General features: G+C 49.2%; 1 protein-coding gene across 1 annotated transcript; it reads right to left on the reverse strand.

Annotated features, from left to right (window-relative positions):
* Nucleotides 1–6,894: 6,894 nt before the first annotated feature.
* LOC120108642 (cytochrome c oxidase subunit 6b-3-like) lies at nucleotides 6,895–8,676 on the reverse strand. Its single transcript, XM_039122300.1, has 3 exons — nucleotides 8,515–8,676; nucleotides 7,442–7,530; nucleotides 6,895–7,307 (listed from the first exon to the last, which is right to left on the reverse strand). The coding sequence occupies exons 1-3, from the start codon at nucleotides 8,521–8,523 to the stop codon at nucleotides 7,103–7,105; spliced, it is 303 nt and encodes a 100-aa protein (XP_038978228.1). The 5' UTR covers nucleotides 8,524–8,676; the 3' UTR covers nucleotides 6,895–7,102.
* Nucleotides 8,677–21,720: the final 13,044 nt, after the last annotated feature.

Here is a 21,720-nt window from a genome sequence, read left to right on the forward strand (position 1 = left end):
GAATCCCTCAAAACCCAGCGCCCGAATCCGATCGAGCCCTCATTCTGCCCTAGCTACTCCCCTATTTCTCCTCTCCGGCTTCCGTCTTCCTCCTCTCCGGCACTCCCTAACTTCCGTCTTCCTCCTCTCCGGCGCTGCCCTAGTCACCCGTCTTCTTCCTCTCCGGTGCCGACCATCCGACTCCAACCTCCTCTCTCCTCCTCCTCTCCGGCGCCAACCGACCAACCCCGACCTCCTCCACCTGAGGTATTTTTCTCCTCCTTCCTCCTCTCCTCCTTCTCGCTTGTTCTCCTCCTTCTCCGCCTCTTCTTGTTCGTGTGTTCGTGGGTGTTTTTTCTTTTTTTACAGATTCTCTAGCTTTGCCTTCGCCGAGGATCTCCTCCTCCTTCCTCCTCTCCGGCGCTGTCCGAGCAGCCCTCAAACCTCGATCGAGCGGCAACCCTGATAAGTATGATCGTTGATGCACAATGAACAATTATTTTTACTATTTTGTTGCTATTTGGCTAAGTTAAAAAATTGAGTATCAATCAGTTCTCCTAAGAGCCTATTTAGATAATCTATCAAGATTTGGACTGAATTTTCTACTGGATTTATAGGCTTGTAAGCCCATTTGAGTACCGTTTTTATCAACCCAACACTCTCCGGCCTGAATCATGTGGGACTTTTTTCCTCCTTGGAAATTAATAGGCCTAGAATCAGTTAACAAATCCAACCCCCAGCTTCCCCAAGAACCTTTAATCAAAGGAAGGAAACATCTCCAGCAACTTCCCAAGAAATCAGTAATTGCCTTACTTCAAATGAAAATTCACATATCCATACCATTGATCATGATCTCCAATATCTAAATTGCATAGAACTGAATGTTTTGAAGGCCTCTTATGCATTGATGTGAATGTCCAGAGATGCAGTTTTACCAAACAATATGTGCACTCAAGAAATTGAATTTCTTGACATAGGCATGTATGGCGTGGGTGCTAAGTGTCCAGAGTGTTTAAAAACTGTGACATGGGAACACTTGTGCAATATAATTTATAGAAATAAAAATGTATTACCTTAATATTAGCATAGTTAAGACAGTCAGTAACATTTTTTCAACAGAGAACTTATATAGGCTATAGGTTTGATACTTCACCATAAGAGCCTAGACATTTTACTAGTATTTATTTGGTAATATAGTTGAGAATTAAGTGCTGACAATTGCTATGATGTTTCTTAGATCCTCAAAAAAAAAAAAAAAAAAAAGAAACATGCAAATGCTCACACTTCTCTGAGTAGGATGCTCCATTTTTTCCAATATTGTGTTGTCTTGTGTTGGCTTGGACCTATGGAGTGATATTGAAGGTCTTCCAATTTTTAAGAGTGATTATGTTTATTTTGAATATTTTGCATGATTTTGGTGCTACAATAAGCAGAATTCAGGATCTTTCTATTTTTTCGTGACAAGAAATTGTCTACACTTTTGCTGATATGATTTTACAGTATCTTTTATGTAAAGCAAGAAAGTTAACAGGTAAGCCTCTTGTTCTTTGGCATATGTATACTTCCTCCATGGTAGTAATTGTAGATAATTGTTAGCTTCTGAACTCTATGTGGTGATGTCTGATGCACTCCCACTTGTGCTCAAGGAACAATCATAAAATATTCTCATTTACAGGTTATGTTGATTCTTGAAATGATGTATCTCATGATATGGTAGGGCTCAAGGAAAGCCAAACCAATACCGGAGCCCGTATCGATTGGCGACCAGCATGGTACGGTACGGATCCATACCATACCACGTCGATAAAATCATATTGGAATTTTGTTTAATCAATATACTAAGCAGCAATGCATGGACTTCGATATAGATGTATATTGATTCTTTTTTTTGTATACTAGGTAACAATATGCCCGAGGAGACGATTTAGAGATGTGGAGTTCCAGCATTCTCAGGTGGGATCTACTTCTGATCAGTCCCTGCAGTCCCAGCAGCCATGTGAGCACCAGCAGCACGAATCAGGATCTCAGCGTGAGCCTCCTGCTGATTGCCCGGAGGATGAGCTTCGGATCTAGGGTAATTCGATTTAAAGTTCATATTTTATGTTCATATTTGTCTTCAACTTTTTAAGACATATTTTATTTAATTTTAATAGATGGACAAGGGACGGTGAGGACGAGACGGGGACCCACTCAAGCAAAGGATGTGTGGAAGCTTCCTCCGGGTGAGAAGATCATCATCCGATGCAACGAATTGGGACAGCCCATCAATAGAGCTGGAAGTCTTCTATCAAGCTTTTAGGATCGGTTGCACGCAAGGGTCAGCTGTGTCTAACTTCTTTATTAATTTTACTTTTTTAAAATATTAATGTGATTGTTTTTTTGAGAGAGAGATATAGGAAAGAGCTACAACTCTTATTTCAGAGCGCGTCGGGGAGTCATCATCATCCGACGCGGCAGTCGCGTCGAGGCTCAGGTCTATGCCGAATTGATGGGCCCAGAATGTTATGGTCGCATGAGGGGTTATAGTGTCGGAGTCACCCACTCAGCTGTCTGCAGTGAGCCGATATACCCAAGATGCCAAATAAGGTACTAGCACTGCAGAGATTTGTAGTTTGAAGACAGAGATGGCACAGATAAAGCAGTCATATGAGACAAGGATAGAGGAGATGAGGCAGAGTCATATGACTGATATAGCGGAGTTGAAGCAGAGCCAAGAGTTGAAGTACAATCTTTGCAGGATCAGCTTGACCATATTTCATCTTTTTTGCAGAGATTTGCTTCTCCGGTACATAACTAAATCTATTTGAATATTTTATGTAATTATAATTTATTCTTGTATGAGCGTGATGACTTTCGTATTTTTAGTTTCTAAGTATTTTTTTCTTGTAGGTTGCTGATACTTCATCTACTCGTAGAGATGATGATGCCATCGACCTTGATACATGTAGATTGTATACTTAAGAATTTGAGATGTATGTTTTTAGAATATTTTTAAGTACAATATAATCAAATATGATAATATGAAATTTTGAATGAAAAGTTCTTGTTTGCGACGTGTATTTTGTTATTTATGTGATTTAGGCCCTGTTTGGGGAAACTGTTAGTAGTAAAGCTTTTGGAAGTAGAGCTGTTGGAAGTAGAGCTGTCTGAAGCAAGCGTTTATAAAAAGCTGTTTGTTGTTTGGTAACTACATTTCTAAAGTGCTGTGGCACTTTAACATGTGTTTGGTAACAAACTGAGAAAGTACTTTTGTGTGACAAAATGACCATAAAGGACATACAGTTTATCAATAGAGCATAATAAAATATAATATGTATTAATACATTATATATATGATAGTATATTATGTAATATAATATTATATTTATAGTATAATACAATAATAAATATATTAATATTATAATTATTAATGTAATTAATTTTTCATCCTTCTAATGATCATTTATCTCTCTAAAAAATAGAGAGAAAGGAAGAAGAAGATAGAGAAGGAGGGAGAGAAGGGCGGGATAAGAGTTTTGGGAAAAAAAGTGTGATTTAAATAGGGGTATTTTGGTCCAAAAAATAGCTTCCAACAAAGCTGAAAACAGCATTTTCGGAAAGCTCCAAATTGGAGCTTCTCCCCAAAAGCTGTTTTCAGCTTTCCGCAAAAGCTGAAACAGCTTTTCAAAAATTTTACCAAACATCATTTTTTATCTTAAAGTACTTTTGGAGGGCCAGAAAGTGCTTTTTAGCCCTCCAAAAGCTCCCCCAAACAGGCTTAGTGTATTTGTTTTGTTAGAATTTAATGTATACAGAGTATTAAAAATTGCTTTTACGAAAAAAAAATTTAAAAAAAAAATTTCTATTGCCGACGCTTTTAAGCATCGGAAATAGCAAGTGGCACGAAATCTGGCACGCCTTTAACGACGCTTTTAAGCGTCGGAAATAGCAAAATGGCATGAATCTGGCACGCCTTTAACGACGCTTACAGCGTCGGTCAAGAACCATAAGCCGACGCTTTTAAGCGTCGGCCTAGGTCCGACAAAAAAACCAACCGTTTGAAACGTCGGTCCAAGTTCACCGACGCTTTTAAGCGTCGGTTACCTCACGGATGAACAATGCTTAATAGTGTCGGCATAGATTGACGACGCTTTCCTGACGCGTCGGCCTAAACCGAGCCCACGCCCACCTACGCGACGTCTTACCCATGCTTTTGGGGGGCGTTCGTAGGAAATCTACCGACGCTTTTACCAAACAAAACGCCGGGAGATATCGACAGCCTGTGCATTGGAATGAGTGTCTAAAAACCTTACCGAAAGTGGTTTGCCCCAACTCATCTTCTGCTCCTGCAGTTGAACCTGTTCTAATTAAAGACAATCTATTCTTGTTTAGCTTGTTTATGAAATGTTGCTGGGTCTTGATAGTAGCTGCTTATAGGCATGATAGTGTTCTGAAGATTTTTTACAATCACATTGCATCTTAGTAGACAGCGACACATCAAATGAATCCAACTGGCCACTAAGACCACCAGATTAAAGCTCAAACAGCCATCATCGACCACTATTTTAAGTACCAGTTTGGGTACCCATACTGGCACCCAGCTGGTGCAGTATCATTATAGTACAGAATTTTGCACAGGACATACCGGGTGTTGGTTTTATTGGCAATAAAGTATTGTATGCCCAGTACAGACCAGTACTCAAAAACATGTCGCAACAACCGATGAAATGCATCCACATGAAAACATACTGAACAAAATTTCGCAGTATTTAAAAAGGATCTTAAGCATAATCGAGAAAGCGTATGTGCAGAAGGAAAAAAAAGCAACAATTTGTGCCCTTCATTTCCTCTATTCAAAGGCATGTCAACTTTAAGATGCCAAGTTCCCAACCATATTGAGTTTCAACTTGTTTCATAATCTCTTGAACAACAAAATCTCATAAACTATCAATGTTTGTAAAAATAATGTGCATATTTCGATGAACCATGATATGGTCCATAGATATTGGACAGACATTAATCGTTCTCTTCAACTGATACGGTGTTCATGGTGTTCATGCATCTAATAAGCAAGGTTTCTCCATGATGATTCCATTTATATTATCCTTAAACATTTATGATCACAATCAAATTTAGATAAAAAGCACTTTCAATTTCCTGACATATAATTGATGACCATACTATCGACAAATTAAGAGATGTGATTATAGCACAAATGCTCAAAGCGGAATTATGATGACATCCTTGACACTAGGCAAGCTCAATGGGTCCATCATGCATTTGGAGTTTCATCAACCTTGAGCAATAGGTGGATTAACAACTCTGAAAGTAAGCTTCTTGAGGCTCTCAATCCAATGGTTGAAGTATTCAGTCACAAATTTGACCCTCAAGTGTCCATGCTAGCTATCACATAACCAGTCCTTATGCTCCAATTGCTTCTCTACCTCCAACAGCAATCCTATATAAAATTATGTCTAATTGGGATGCACTTGGACTGAAACTAAACCCACAGCCACAACATGCAAATATATCAAGCTAATATTTGCTGTTCTAGATCCTGTGCTCCTCATTGCATCGAGAGATCAAGTTCTTCCATGTCGTCCTTAAATCGAATTTCTTGCTGGAGTTTGTACATTTGAAAAGGAGAAAATAGAGAAGGTATTTATCAGGTAGGAACAACGTTCACTAAAGTCCATCTTCTCCAGTGAAGTTTAAGATGTTTATTCAACACAAGATGTTAAAAAAGAGAATGACCAAAAAGGAAGTCAACGAGATCATATGGAAGCGACAAAATTAGTTGCTTACTGAAGAATGTTAAAGATACAGTAAAACCTCATTCACGATCGAGGTTTGAGAATAAAGAAATGGCAAAAGACTAGCATGAATTGCCGATGTATAAAATAAGTTAACAAGAAATTCAAAACAAATCACAGAAAATTTGGTTAAGACTGAAACTGAAAAGTTTCAATTATGCTGTCAGAGTTCGAGAAACTTTGAGACATCCTTCTCATTATCTTGGGTTAAGTCAGGACAAATGGCCAGCAATCTCTCATCACGGTCTTATATCTTAAGCCATGTTCTCAAGGTTCTCTTTCATATTCTCAACTACTATCTCCTACATCCACGATGCAGCAATCTAATACCCACCACTCACCAGCATATCCTCTTACCCAATCCTCCCAAAAGAAAAGAGCTTGCCCAACAAATCTTTATTTACTCTTTCTACTGAATATATTTATAATGCACTGGCAATTATAAGGTGCACATGTCCTTAATTCATATATGCTTTAGAACTCTCATGCATATCATAATATTCACTTATCCACACCTATGCAAGTACCAGTTACAATACTCTTCTTTCCCAGGATTCAGATGCCAGGTGGTCCAATTCTGAAAATGCAAGTTTGTAAACCCCTTCTTTTGCACAATTTCAGCTGGCAATGATCATCAAGTAATACTACTCTCCACTCCCAATTATGTTTACATTCTCATTCCTTAATATGCAATCCATTTCTTTTTTTTTTTGCATCACCTAGCATTGAATTCACATCAATTTGCTAACAAATTTCAATCATCTGGAATATGTAATCTAACATAACCATAAAAAATTAACTTAACAAACTTGAAACATATAAAACTTGTACCTCATTTAAATCCAACTGGAGAAGAAGAAGCTAGAGGAGCCTTAGATATTATTAATTGCTGAGAAAATGAATAAAAAATAATACCAACAGATAAAAAGGAAAGAAAGGAAAATCAAGAACTTTCTTATGTTTAATTGGGATAAAAAAACTGCAGTGGAATTTGTAGGCAAAATAGTCAATATATAATTGTCTCCTCCTAGTCTACTTGCCTATCTGTTATTTTCCCTTTAAAAGCCTTCTTTTGGAGAGAAAAAAATTCTAGGTTTCTTAAAGAAAAAATGTGGGTATTACTATCTACTTAAATTTGATCTTACAATTTTGTTTTTCATTACTACAGAATGGTATAGGTCATTCTCCTTCTTTCTTCTCTCTTACTTTCTTAGCAAACAAATAGGACCCTAGATTTCATATTAACCAAACAAGGGAATGGCCACCAAGTTTATATTCCATATTAGGTTGTACCAAAAAACTTCTCAAAGGACTCCCACACAGGATAAACTTTAAACAACAAGGGAATCTGTACTGTAACATGAAAATAATGGTTCTGTGAGGCTGATGATAAATATTAAAGTACAAATTAGACTGAAGATAAGTGTGCTAGAACAGGAGGCATAAGCACTCACCCATTCCAGTGGGCACAAAGATCTATAGTATCTGGCAAACTTTTGACAATCAGCAGCATCTTCACCTTTAGCCTTCAAACACCTGAATTTGCAGTTATACGTCTGGCTAATTACTTTTACAATATGAATTGGCATGGTCAATAGAAGATGCACCAAACAGACTGTAAGCGGTCAGCATGCTACTTGCATATTAAATATAGATTAAAACAACCATACTTGTGATATTCAATGTAGCGAGTAAAACAATGACTTGTCTGATTTGCTGAGGGAAAGCAAAAATCTGCTGGTGCAGTTTTCAACTCAATCTAATAAACAAGACGCAATAATATAAAAAGATTAGCATGAAATATTCACCACAGGCATTCTCATACTAAAAGAAGGAGAAGTGTTGAGATAAAGCTATCAAGCAACCTAATAGGAAACTAATGTTTAAGCACAAAAAATCAAATGAAAAAACTAGATGCAAGAAAATTTTAGAACAACATTATTAGGTACAAGTTACGTGACCATCCAAGCATCTAAGAAATTCTGAGATTGACTCGCAAGTTATGCAATTCTGAGATTATATTCACAATTCTCGGCTTTGACTGAGCAATTTCATAAAATTATACCCAAATGGAGCATTCGATATAGTATGAATAAGTTGCTTATGGCAACTAGAACATTTGTTACTCATGGAATTAGATGAAAGAGGTTGTGTATTTGTAGATGAAAAATTGCAATGTATTTATATATTCTACTTCTTTTATTCTTCAGTGCGCCAGAAAAGAAAATGCCACAACCAAAGGGAACATTCTTTCATCAGGCAGCATAAAAAGAAGAAAAAAAAACAAAAATAAAAAGCATGGTAACAAAAGGAAAACAAATGAAACTACAAAAACGTGAAAATTACGTGATGATCCCATCAAGAAAACCAAAAAAAATGGAACTGAAATTATAAAACAAAATAAAAAAAAACCTTGGTCAACGAGTTACCCCATATATTTACAGTGAAAAAAACAAAGAAGCCCTTGTATAAGAAGCGCTGAGAAATTGCTTGGATCAAAGATAAAAGAAAAATAGATAGAAGACCATCTAAGAAGCTAAAGGAGAGAACTTTTGACAAGATCCCCTAAAGCATCAAATATTTAGAAAGATTCTTGGCCGATAAAGATTAGCAGATCCGTAAGCGATCTCATATACATAAATAAATGGAGGGGAAATAGGAGAAAGATCGGGTCAGCTAGGGTTAAATCGAGCGATCGTAACATCGATTGGTCGATAGAGAGAAAGTGGTGAGGGTCGTTTACCTCCGCCATCGGTAGCTTCTTGGCCGCACGAGACGAAGCTCCGGAATGCGGCTCACCACGGAGGCCGGACGCCCTTGTTCGAACGTAATAAAAATGGATCCCCGTTGTCTCCGTAGATTTTCGACCGTTGCATCAGAGTCGACAGCTGACCGTACTGGGACAGAAAGATGAAACTTGGGCCAGGCTGCATTCCGCTACGGGCCAAGCTGATTATTTTTATTATTATTATTATTATTATTATTACTACTGAAATAGATGTATCATACATAGCAGGTAAGAATATATTTAAAAAAAATCAAAAGATAACAAGTTCTAAAGGCACCAGATAGTCCCCTCTTCCGCATAGGAAGCTATCCACAAGGCCTCTTCAGAATGGTTAGCCGCATAGGAAGCTATCGACAAGGTCTCTTCAGAATGATTAGCCACATAGGAGGCTATTCAATCTGCTGCCCCATTGGCCTATCGATATATATGCTTGGCCTACAAGACCATCCCACCCCTCACCATCTTCTGAATATCCTTAAGAAGCAGATAGTAATCACCCGCTTCTCCCACACTCTACTGGATCCATTTAATAATAGTTGCCAAGCTGCCCTTAAGCATTAAGGTATTGGCCTGTAACATGCGCCAGGTATACCTTAGGCAAGTTCAGGCAGCTCTCAACTCTATTTCTGCAACAGAAATATCGAAAATCTGGCAACCACTAGCTACAATCACTCTAGAATTTAGACCTCTAAGAATGAAACCTGCTTCTCCCCTGCTACCGCCATGGTACTCGTTTTCCTGCCCGAACTAGCTACGTCACATGGCTTCAGATATCACTGAAGAGACACTGCAATGAGTACGTAACCTGCGATGAATACTAAATACCTTAAATATTTAGTAGGACATGTGTTATTACGGTTATCAATTAATCATTACAGGAAAAGTGCATGCAAACAATATAAAACTAGACTCATTGGTCGTCCAAAGACACGAGTTACAAAACAGGACGTAGCATATGAACCATGGACTTGTATTTCTGATATCATGTGCAAGCAAACCGAAAACCAATTCTTCAGGGGAGGCTTGAAAGCATATCAGTTCATCTTAAACTAGCTCTTGTAAAATTTTCACCATGTAATTGAGTGGGGATTTGATTACTACAATGGCGGTTGATGACCTCAGGTTAACCTCTAATGAGATTCCAGTACAGAAACTAGCATAAAGATGATCAGCCTCTCACTACTATATATGAGAGAATGCATGGTTGCTTAACATGGCATAAAACTATAGAAGAACAAGAGAACAAGGGCATGTTCCGTTTGCAACTATAGAACAAAACAAGAGAACAAGAGAAATTTGAAGTGGTGCATGGATGGCATGAGGCATAGTGATTTGTGATGGGCCTATATTTGTAGAGCTGATCATAGGTCAAGCCTTGGGCCTAAATTTTATTTATTTTTAATCAGATTTCATACCGAATCTATTTAAAATTTGATATTTTTTGTACCAAAGTCCGGCCCAAGACATAAAGGGAGCAAAATAAGTTGTGAAAAATGTCAGAGAGACTGATTACATTTGCGGCAGGCCCGCTAACAGTGGAATGGGCCAGGCCTCAGGCTTAAAATCTATTCATTTTAACCGGGCTTCGGGCTGATGATATATAATATTTAATATTTTTTATGCCCAAGCCTGACCCATAATCAGCTTTGGCGTTGATGCAGCTTAATCCTTTCCCATGTAGATGACCCTTATTCACGCTAGATCTTCCCCAAAAAGGTTGAGTAGCCCAAATTATTTCATAGCCAGGGGATGATTACTTATTGAATCAGATTTTGACAAGTAAACCGTAAATGTAGCCATTGTTCTATTCATCCATTCAGTTGTTTGTATGATTATTTGTAAGAGTTCAGAACTTTACCATTTGTAGTTGGACTAGAAAAGACCGGTATGCTGATCACAGGCCATCTATGCATTATGCAACGGTCATGTTTGAGTGGATCATGTGTGGATATCATGCCATATGGAGCTTTTCCTTTTATAAACCAGATTTATTAAACCAATCTAGAATAAATATATTTGTAGGAATCAAAAAATAAAATGTCTAAAAATTTAGCAGGAAAATCTAGCCAACAAGAAATATGGCTTGTTTTCCCCTACAAAAATCTAGCCAACTAGATACAGGAGATCGTGGAACAGCATCGGATACAGCCGTTGCAGGGAGTAGTGGAGCAGGAGGCCTCGGCGTGCCTCTGGGAAGCAGCCTGTCGTTATCAAGAGATCTCCGACTCGGGGTCGGAGTGCTGGATCAGGGGGCAGCCGACTCGGGGTCGGGCTGCGGTGCTGAGGATATCCGACTTGGGGTCGGATTGCTAGATTAAGGGGCAGCCGACTCGGGGTCGGGCTGCGAAGCCGAAGATGTCCGACTCGGGGCCGGACTGCTGGATCGAAGGGCAGCCGACTCGAGGTCGGGCTGTGGAGCCGAAGATGTCCGACTCGGGGTCGGATTGCTGGATCAAAGGACAGCCGTAGTCTTCATGGGCGCGCGTGCCGGTCACGTGGAGCATGGCGGCTTAGTTCCCCCGTAACAGTAGCCCCCCACTTCCGAGCCTGGAACCAGTAGGGGAACGGGTGAAGGGAGTGATGCTTCGAGATTGCCGCCATCCCTCGGAGAGGCGCGCGCGCTTCGAGCTCCCCGCCTTCTTTATGGCGTATGGCGGTTGTTGCTGACCTGGCAGTCTGAGGATTTCGGCGGACATCCTTCCTTAATGGTGCCGATTCGCCTTTGGGGCGCGAGCGACCCTTCGGCGGCCAGGCGTCCTCTGGCGTCATCGAGGCATCACCCGCCTTTCCGCCTATTTAACCGGGGGCCCTCCCCCGTCCGTCTTCCTCTTTACAGACATTTTCGAGTTTTCCCTTTGCGCTGCCGTTGTTGCCGTCGGACTGTTCGCTTGCTTCTCCTTTGACGCTCTCGGAGCCGTTCTTCCTTCTCTTCCGGTGAGTTACCCCATTCTTCTACTTAGGGCTCTCCATACTTTCTCCTTTTGTACTAGTGTACCCCAGTCGTCCCGGTCTTTCCCCCCTTCTTGTCTCCGTCCTGACCGTAGGTTTATTGGCCATTAGGAATGGGCGAAGTGAGAGCAGACCACATTAAGTCGGAGCTGGTCGCCGAAGACTTAGACAAACTCGTGGCTCGGTACCACCTTCCCGAGGCCTGCAACGTTACGCTCCCGGGGCCTGAGGAGAGGATGTCCCATCCTCCTCCAGGGAAGATCGCCATCAATGAGGGCATTCTCCAGGCCGGGTTTCGCTTTCCCCCTTCGGACTTAGTCGTGCAGGTACTCCGGGGTTTAAGAGTTGCGCCGACGCAACTGGTGCCGAACTCGTGGCGTGCCCTGACGATCTTCCAGGTTCTCTGCCGCATGCACGAGATTCCCGCCACTCTGAATGTTTTTTGGGAGTTCTACAGCCTGAGTGGCCACCCCCAGGACAAAGGGTGGTGGTGCTTTGCGGCGCGGCGAGGGTGCGGCCTCGTCAAAGAGGCTCCTTCCTCCATTCACGGCTGGAAGGAGCGTTTCTTCTTCATCGATGTAGATCCCTCTTGAGAAATCAGGGCGACCTGGGAGACGCCGATGAAATCCCCGATCGGCCTATCGAGACTGTCGAGGGAGGAATCCGATGGCTTGGCCGCCTTGAAGGGGTTGGTTGCCGAGGGCCAGCTCCCCCCGGTGGCCCGCCTTATTTCCGAGGATACCTTGGTGAATGTCGGTCTGAGCTCGGTCCCCACCGACCGTGAGCCCGCTACCACTTCTTTTTTGACTCTTTTCTCCTCTTTCGTCTCGTTCCTTCCTTCGGTTTCTCAGCCCTCGACCATCTCGTTCTTGTTGCAGAGATTGACGACGTCATGCGGTCGGACAAGGGACCGGCTGTTGGTAGGTCGTCCCTACTGGAAGCGGTCCGGAGGAGGAAACAAGCTCCTCCGAGCGGGGCCCCGCCGGCGAAGAAGTCCCGCAAGGAGGTGCCTCCGACGCCGACCGACGAGTCCGGGCCCACCGATCAGGGAGACGCCGTGGGCACGGACCGGCAGCTGACGCTGTATCAGCCCTCCGGTGGTGAGACTGCCGCTATTCCGGAGGTATCATCCGAGCCCGCTCAAGACGGACGGGTCGGACGTGATCGGTCCCCGGCCCGGCCTTCGACTCAGCCGGCTCCTGATGATTCGAGGAGGGACGCGCCGAGGCCCCGGCCGAGCGGGGCCCTATCAATTCCTGGAGTGACCCCCGCCTCGAGCACAATCAGCAGGACTCTTCCCCAGGCGATGGATAAGGGTAAGGCTGCAGAACCACCATCCGGCTCCGGGGAGAAATCGGGGTCGGCCTTCACTACCGATGGCGCCCGAAGCCTCATCGAAACAGTGCTGCTGGAGAAGGACCGTCGGCGGGTCCGGGAGTTGGGGGTCTCTGACGTCGGAGCTGCCAGCTGCGTCTGTCTCATGTCGGTGAGTGTTCTTCTGGCCGCTTTTCACCATTTATTAGCTCTGTTGTTCTCCGCCTGACGCCCTCACTTTTCCTATCTCTTAGCTCGCCCAGTACATGATCCGTCTAGAGGAGTGCTACAAGGAACAGGCGGGGCTTCTGGCGAAGGCCGAGGACCGACTGAAAGCAGTGGAAGAGGGAGGCCAGGCTGTGGCGGGCAGGACGACCGGGGACCTTGAGGCGAGGCTCCGGGAGGCCGAAGAGCGGGCACTCGGCTTCGCCGCCCTCGAGAAGCAACTGTTGGAAGCTCGGGAGCAACTCAAAGTCGCCTCGGGCCTCGAAAGCAGGGTTAAGAAGGCGGAGGAACGAGCTGAAAAGCAGTCCCGGAAGGTCGCGGACTATCGAGAGAGGTGGGAGAAGGCTCAGTGGTCTGCCGACAGCGCCCGCAACCGAACCCGGTCTCTTGAAGCCAAACTGGGCGAATTGGAGTCAGCCTTGGAGAGGTCCCGCGCGAACGACCAAGAGCTCCGTTCGCGCCTGGAGGAAGCTGAAGCCGCTCGCACTGCTGCCGAGGCGAAGCATAAGGAGGCTCAGGCTAATCTGCTGAGGGTCTCCTCCGAGGCTGAAGACCGGATTGTGGCGAAGGTCTTGGAGGCTAAGGCTCAGATTACGGAGCGAGCAGAGGCGGCGCTGGCCGAGAAGAGTGCGGAGATCGGGCACCAGGCGGTACAGGCTTATCGTCAGTCCGCCGAGTTCACCCGTGATATGTCGGAGGCGGTACGGGCCTATCGTCAGTCTGACGAGTTCATCCGTGACGCGTCGGACGCGGGGTCCGAATCCTTCATCTTAGGCTTCGAGGAGGGCCTGGCAAGGGTGTCGGCTAAGTACCCCGAAGTTGACCTGAGTGGGATTTCCCTTCTCGACTCCTCTCCGGCGCCATCGCCTGCTGATTCTCCTACCGTCTTCCTACCCCCTGCGGACGAGCCCGACGCTCCCGACCCGGGGGTTCCTCCAAGCTGACCTCTTGTACCTTTCGTTGTCCTCTTTTTTGTATGTCGGCGTTTTGCCAAATTGTATGGGCCTTGGCCCTGAAACAATGAAAATTAATACAAGTCGAATGTTTCTTCATCTCGCTTTCGTCCTCCTCTTTTTTTTCTTTTTAACTCTTGGCAGCGTCTTGCCGACTCCTGACTCTCGAAGTTCTTCCGGCCCTAAGCCAGGCATCCGAGGGTTAGGCCTCAGGAAATTCTTCCGGCACTAAGCCAGGCGTCCGAGGGTTAGGCCTCAGGAAATTCTTCCGGCGCTAAGCCAGGCATCCGAGGGTTAGGCCTCAGGAAATTCTTCCGGCACTAAGCCAGGCATCCGAGGGTTAGGCCTCAGGAAATTCTTCCGGCACTAAGCCAGGCATCCGAGGGTTAGGCCTCAGGAAATTCTTCCGGCACTAAGCCAGGCATCCGAGGGTTAGGCCTCAGGAAATTCCGCTCGTCGGTCGGCCAAGGCTGGCGCAAGCCGAGGCGACCGGTCGGGGCTTCAGGCTAGTCTGGTCCCGGGATGGTCATCGGGTTAGCCTGGCATCCGAGGGCCGAGCCTCGGGAGATTCCGCTCGTTGGTCGGCCAAGGCTGGCGCAAGCCAAGGCGACCGGTCGGGGCTTCAGGCTAGTCTGCTCCCGGGATGATCATCGGGTTAGCCTGGCATCCGAGGGCCGAGCCTCGGGAGATTCCGCTCGTTGGTCGGCCAAGGCTGGCGCAAGCCAAGGCGACCGGTCGGGGCTTCAGGCTAGTCTGGTCCCGGGATGGTCATTGGGTTAGCCTGGCATCCGAGGGCCGTGCCTCGGGAGATTCCGCTCGTTGGTCGGCCAAGGCTGGCGCAAGCCAAGGCGACCGGTCGGGGCTTCAGGCTAGTCTGGTCCCGGGATGGTCATCGGGTTAGCCTGGCATCCGAGGGCCGTGCCTCGGGAGATTCCGCTCGTTGGTCGGCCAAGGCTGGCGCAAGCCAAGGCGACCGGTCGGGGCTTCAGGCTAGTCTGCTCCCGGGATGATCATCGGGTTAGCCTGGCATCCGAGGGCCGAGCCTCGGGAGATTCCGCTCGTTGGTCGGCCAAGGCTGGCGCAAGCCGAGGCGACCGGTCGGGGCTTCAGGCTAGTCTGCTCCCGGGATGATCATCGGGTTAGCCTGGCATCCGAGGGCCGAGCCTCGGGAGATTCCGCTCGTTGGTCGGCCAAGGCTGGCGCAAGCCAAGGCGACCGGTCGGGGCTTCAGGCTAGTCTGCTCCCGGGATGATCATCGGGTTAGCCTGGCATCCGAGGGCCGAGCCTCGGGAGATTCCGCTCGTTGGTCGGCCAAGGCTGGCGCAAGCCGAGGCGACCGGTCGGGGCTTCAGGCTAGTCTGCTCCCGGGATGATCATCGGGTTAGCCTGGCATCCGAGGGCCGTGCCTCGGGAAATTCCGCTCGTTGGCCATGCGCCTGTCGCTTGCAGCCCGACGGGGTTTCTCCGTGGCCAGCTGCGATCGTGTTTCTCCTCTTCTCCAAGCGTTGCCTGGGGAACACCAGAAGGGCATTAAACGCTAATTGATGCGTTACCTGGGAAATCGGATCGCCAGTTGCTGCTTGCGAGGAGTGTCAGTTAAGCGGCCGTGATGCGCGCGTTCTTCGGGGCGGATGCGGCCTGGGCGCGAGCGGAGATATGTGGATCTAGGGGTACGTGCCACCCGGAGTGTCCTGCACAAAGAATGCGATTAAGGAGAATGACGCTTAGGAAATTACGGGAAGATACGCCTCGAGAGCCAGAACGGCTCCGGATTCAATGCGTCCGCATTTATGGGAGCCACCCGCATCGGAACGACCGGGGGGCTGCAGTTTGGCTATAAATACAGGTGCAGGTGCGATGGAGTTTGCCAAGCCGGAGCTGTTCAAGTTGCCATGGATCGTGGACCTTCTCTCTGGCGCATGGCTGAGAGACTCCTGCCGAAGGAACGGGAGGCGCGCCCCTCGCGACTTCAGCCAACTAGCCGTTTCATCTGGGATCAGCAAGGAGGGTCTCTCCGGCGGAACTCCGCTCTAGGCGTTTCATCCGGGATCACATCTTCCCTTCTTGAAGTTCAGCCTCCCGATTGAGCTCTGCACCAGACGCTCGATCCGGGACCGCGCCTCCATATGCTCTTCTCCCTCGTATTCCTTCTCTCCTCTGACACTGGGGAGGATCGGAATATCCTTTGGAGGCGGCGTTCCCCTGGGGGCAGCGGGAGCTTCGTCTGCGGCGGCTCCTCATCCTCTTCGTGGGGCGTGGATGGCGCCTCCGGTTGGAGGTAGTGTGGACTTCTCCTTCGTCCACTTCTTCTTCATCCGCGCCGGCTCTTCGTCTCTTTCGTGAGACGCCGATGGCGCCTCCGGTTGGAAGCACCCACTTCCGACGGGATTGCAACCGCTTCAGACGGAGGTTTCGGGATCCCAGATCTTCAGCTCCTCGGAGTCTCCACCTCTTCTTTACTTTCTTTACACCCTAATTCCCCTCTGGGAATTCCTTGTAATCACACGAGCACGCCGTTGTAACCAGAAATTATTGAAATGCAAAGTGTTATACATTTTTGAACTGTCTTTCTGGCATCGTCGTTCTACTGGTAATACATCCGCAGGTTAGCGGAATTCCAGCTCCTTAGAATTTCTCGACCATCTAGGGCCTCCAACTGGTAGGAGCCAGGTCGGTTTACCCAGCGAACCTTATATGGGCCTTCCCAATTTGGCGCTAGCTTCCCACCTTCCGCAGGTCGAGATGCTTTAGCTCGCCTTAGCACCAGATCTCCGATTCTGAAAAGCTTCGGTCGGACCTTGGAGTTGTAATATCGGGCTACCCTCCGCTGATACATCGCCATCCGAACCTGCGCCATTTCCCTCGCTTCTTCCAAGAGATCCAGGTTCCCTCGGAGTTGTTCCGAATTGGCCTCGGGTCGGTGCGCGGCCACCCGAGGTGAGGGGAGTCCGAGCTCCACGGGGACAACGGCTTCCGTGCCATAGGTTAGGCTGAAAGGCGTCTCCCCGGTAGGGGTCCGATGCGTGGTCCGATACGCCCAAAGGACATTCTCGAGTTCTTCGACCCAAGCTTGCCCCGTCTGACCGATTCGCGCTTTGATTCCTTGGAGGATTGTCCGATTTGTGACCTCGGCCTCGCCGTTGGTTTGGGGATGCGACACAGATGTGAACCGATGCTCGATCCCGAACTCCTCGCAGAAGTCACGGAAATGCTTGTTGTCGAACTGTCGCCCATTATCCGAGATGAGGACCCGAGGTACCCCAAATCGGACAATGATGTTCTTCTTCACGAACTTCCGGACTTGCACCTCCGTGATAGTGGCCAGCGGCTCTGCCTCCACCCACTTGGTGAAGTAGTCGATTGCAACAATCAAAAATTTCTGCTGAGCTGAAGCAACGGGGAATGGTCCAAGGATATCCATTCCCCACTGGGCAAAGGGCCAGGGTGCCGTGATTGGTGCCAAGGGGACAGAAGGGACTCTCTGGACGTTGGCGTGGCGCTGGCAGGCGTCGCATTTCCGCACATGATCCTTTGAGTCCTCCAACAAGGTAGGCCAATAATAGCCTTGCCTCATGATCTTATGCGCCAAGGACCTAGCCCCCAGGTGTGATCCGCAGATGCCTTCGTGGACTTCGCTGAGGGCGTAGGCCGCTTCCGAGGAGCGGAGGCACCTTAAGAGGGGGGCGGTGAACGAGGTCCGATACAGCCTCCCTTCATAGAGTACGTAGTGGGCGGACTTCATGACGAGTCGCCGAGCTTGATTTTCGTCCTCTGGGAGGATCCCTTCGGCGAGGTAGGCGACGAGCGGGTCCATCCAAGATGGCTCCGGATCAATCGCCATCACCGCTCCGGCCTCGCCGATGCTCGGGGCATCCAGGGTCTCCAGGTAGATCGCCCTCGACAAGTTGTGCGCGTCTGCGCCCACCAAGCGGGACAGCCTGTCGGCCCTGGCATTTTCGCTTCTTGGGACCTGCTGAATGTCAACACTGCCGAGGTCGGGAATGAGTGCTTGCACCTTCCAGACATAGCTCTGCATGGTCGGGCTCCGAGCCTCGAACTCCCCTCGGACCTGCCCGACCACCAGCTGGGAGTCGGTGAAGACCTTCAGACGCCGGATGCCGAGCTCCTTGGTGAGTTTGAGTCCTGTGACTAGGGCCTCGTATTCCGCCTCGTTGTTGGTCACTGGAAATCCGAACCTCAAGGCATACTCGGCTATCACTCCATCGGGACTGGTAAGGACCAGCCCGGCCCCTCCACCTTCGGGGTTCGACGACCCATCAATGTGAAGCGTCCAGATTGGGAGGTCGAGGCTGGGTGTTTCCGGCGGCCTAGGTTCCACCTCCTGCACAGTGCACTCAGCGAGGAAGTCCGCGAGCACCTGGGCCTTGATGGCGGGTCGGGGCTGGTAGCGGATGTCGAACTCACCAAGTTCTACTGCCCACTTCACCAGCCGTCCCGCATTCTCAGGATTGCTGAGGATCTGCCGCAGTGGTTGATCGGTCAAGAGGGTGACAGGATGAGCCTGGAAATAGGGGCGAAGCCTCCTGGCCGCGGTGAGCAGCGCGAAGGCGATCTTTTCCGCCTTCGTATACCGCGTCTCGGCATCCCGTAGGACCCGGCTGATGTAGTACACAGGCTTCTGGAGCTTTGCCTCTTCCCGAACCAGTACTGCGCTGACTGCGGTTGGGGAGACCGCCAGATAGAGGTAGAGCATCTCCCCCTCTTGCGGCTTGGACAGCAGGGGAGGAGACGCCAAGTACTCCTTGAGTTGGTCGAATGCCACTTGACATTCGGCCGTCCAAAGGAAGTCTTTCGGGCGCTTCAACACCTTGAAGAACGGTTGGCAGCGTTCGGCCGATTTTGCCACAAATCGTCCGAGCGCGGCGACCCTTCCAGCGAGCTCCTGAACCTCCTTCACTTTGGTTGGAGGGGACATATCTTGGATGGCCTTGATTTTGTCCGGGTTGGCCTCGATCCCCCGCTGATTGACAATGAAACCGAGGAACCTCCCGGCCGAAGTACCAAAGGCGCACTTCGCTGGGTTCAGCTTCACGCGAAACTTCCGCAAGGTGGCGAAAGTCTCCTCCAGATCCGCAATGTGCTGGTCTGCATGGCGACTCTTCACCAGCATATCGTCCACGTACACCTCCATGTTCCGGCTAATCTGCTCCTTGAAGATTTTATTGACGAGGCGCTGGTAAGTGGCGCCAGCATTCTTCAGACCAAAGGGCATTACCTTGTAACAGTACAGCCCCCGGTCTGTTATAAAGGCAGTTTTCTCCTCGTCCTGTGGAGCCATCATTATTTGGTTGTAGCCGGAGAAGGCGTCCATGAAAGACAGCAGCTGATATCCGGAAGTCGCGTCGACCAGTTGGTCTATCCGTGGAAGCGGAAAGCTATCCTTGGGGCACGCCTTGTTCAGGTCAGTGTAGTCGACGCACATCCTCCACTTTCCGCTCGCCTTCCGGACAAGTACGACGTTTGCCAGCCACTCGGGGTAGCTCACCTCCCTTATGAAGCCTGCATCCAAGAGTTTGTCTACCTCCTGGTCGACCACCCGGATCCGATCCGGGGCACAGTGTCTCTTCTTCTGCTTTACTGGTCGGTGGGTCGGGTCGACGTTGAGGGCGTGAGAAATGACCTCCGGGTCGATCCCGGGTACATCGGCCGCCGACCAGGCAAATACATCAGCATTGGCTAGGAGGAATTCCACTAACCTGAGCCGAGCTTCCGAGTCGAGGTTGGCACCGACCCGGACCGTACGGTCCGGGCGACCCTCTTCAAGGGGAACTTCGATCACACCCTCGGCCGGCTCCCCGTGCCGCAAAGCCACCTCGTCTCTGGCGTCAAGGGACTCGACGCTTAGGGCCTCCACGGGCTTCTCCCCTTTGAGAGTTGCTAGGAAACATTGCCGTGCGGTCGGTTGGTCACCTCGGACCTCTCCAATCCCGGCCGCCGTGGGGAACCGCATTAGCAAATGGTATGTAGAGACTACCGCGCGAAAGGCGTTCAGTCCGGGTCGTCCGAGGATAGCGTTGTAGGCTGAGGGAACACGGACGACCAAGAACCCGAGCCGCACCGTGGCTTCTGCGGGTGCAACGCCCGCAGTCACAGGCAGCTCAATGACACCTTCGGCCGAGATAGCGTCTCCAGTGAATCCTATGAGGGGGGTGGATGTTTTGTGCAACACTTGTCGGGACAAGCTCATCTTTTGGAAGGCCTCGTAAAACAAAATATCAGCTGAGCTTCCACTATCCACAAGAACACGCCTTACATCATAGTTCGCCATAGTGAGGGAGATCACCATGGCATCATCATGGGGGGTCTGAACCCCCTTTACATCCTCATCACAAAAGGTGATTACATTTCCGACCCGCTGCCTCTTCGCGACGGCCACCCCTGATGCTTCCACCGAGCCCCCTGCGTTTCTCACGGGCCGAGAGCAGCCCCCAGTGATGGTGTGGATTACGCCCGCGACGGGTCGATTCTGCTCCCGAGGCTCCTGAGGGGCCGGGTCGGCCGGACGTGGGTCTGCGGGGGGACGTCGGTCGTTTACATATCGACCGAGACGCCCTCGGCGGATGAGAGCCTCGATCTCGTCCCGAAGCTGGAAGCAGTCTTCGGTATCGTGGCCGTGGTCTCGGTGGTACTCACAGTACGCCCGAGAGGGCCTCCTCCCAGGGATTTTCTTCATCTGCCTCGGGACCGGAAGGTTCTCCCGCCCCTTGACCTCCATAAGGATCTGGGCCCGGGGGGCCAGGAGTGGGGTGTACCGGTTGAAGCGTCGGTGCGGAGAACGAGGGCGTGGGGCGCCGTGGTTCCTCGCCGGTGACGGGCTTCTGCGCCGATGTTGAGGCGTCGGGCTCCTCCTCTGGGGTGCCTCTTTTCGCCTTTTCTTCCCGAGCTTTAGAGGGGCCTCGGCGGCCTCCTTGTTCCGGTGGGCGGCTGCCTCCTCGGCGTCTGCATACTGGTTCGCCCGAGACAACAGCTCCTGGAAGCTCCGCGGCAGGCGTTTGTCCAGGGAGAAGGTGAGTCTGCCCTTCCGGAAGCCACGCTTCAGGGCTGAGAGAGCCACCTCCTGGCTCAGGTTCCGGACCTCCAATGTAGCCTTGTTGAAGCGGGTAAGGTAATCCCGCAGGCTTTCTCCCTCGTTTTGCCGGACATCAAAGAGGGAGTCGGAAACCAATCGCCGCCGGCTACTGACGGCGAAATGGCTGATGAAGAGGCGAGTGAACTGGTCAAAGGACTGGATAGAGTCAGCCTCCAGGCCGGCGAACCACGCCCTGGCTGGGCCACGGAGGGTCGCCGGGAAGGCCTTGCAGAGGAGGGGATCTGATGCTCCATGGAGGAGCATAAGAGTCCTGAAACTCTCCACGTGATCCCGCGGGTCCGCCGCCCCGTCATAGGGCTCGATCGCCGGCATTTTGAATCCCGGCGGATTTGGGGTCCGCAGGATCCTCGAGGCAAGCGCCGGTTGGGAGGAGATCTCCAAGTCGGCGAAGAGATCTTTGGAGTGGCCCTTCAGGACCTGGAGTTGTCTGTGGAGATCGTCCACCCGCCGGTCCAGGGAGCGCGACCGGTGGGTGGGAGACAAGGAGCGGCGCGAGGGGGACCGACTGGAGTGCGGGCCCCTCGAGGACTGGGGGGTCGGAGAACGCGCCCGGGTCCGCCTCTCGTACCCCGCGCAGCTTCGATGAGAAGGTCCTGGCAGAATGGACCG

Source organism: Phoenix dactylifera, unplaced genomic scaffold (genome assembly GCF_009389715.1).
Source record: "Phoenix dactylifera cultivar Barhee BC4 unplaced genomic scaffold, palm_55x_up_171113_PBpolish2nd_filt_p 001456F, whole genome shotgun sequence".
NCBI classification, from domain to species: Eukaryota; Viridiplantae; Streptophyta; class Magnoliopsida; order Arecales; family Arecaceae; genus Phoenix; species Phoenix dactylifera.

What these genes read in the sequence shown, in the direction of transcription:
- LOC120108642 (XM_039122300.1), bottom strand. An exon ending in CGCTACATTGAATATCACAA is followed by an intron (nt 7,308 to 7,441) that starts GTATGGTTGTTT and finishes CTGCAAATTCAG; the next exon opens with GTGTTTGAAGGCTAAAGGTG.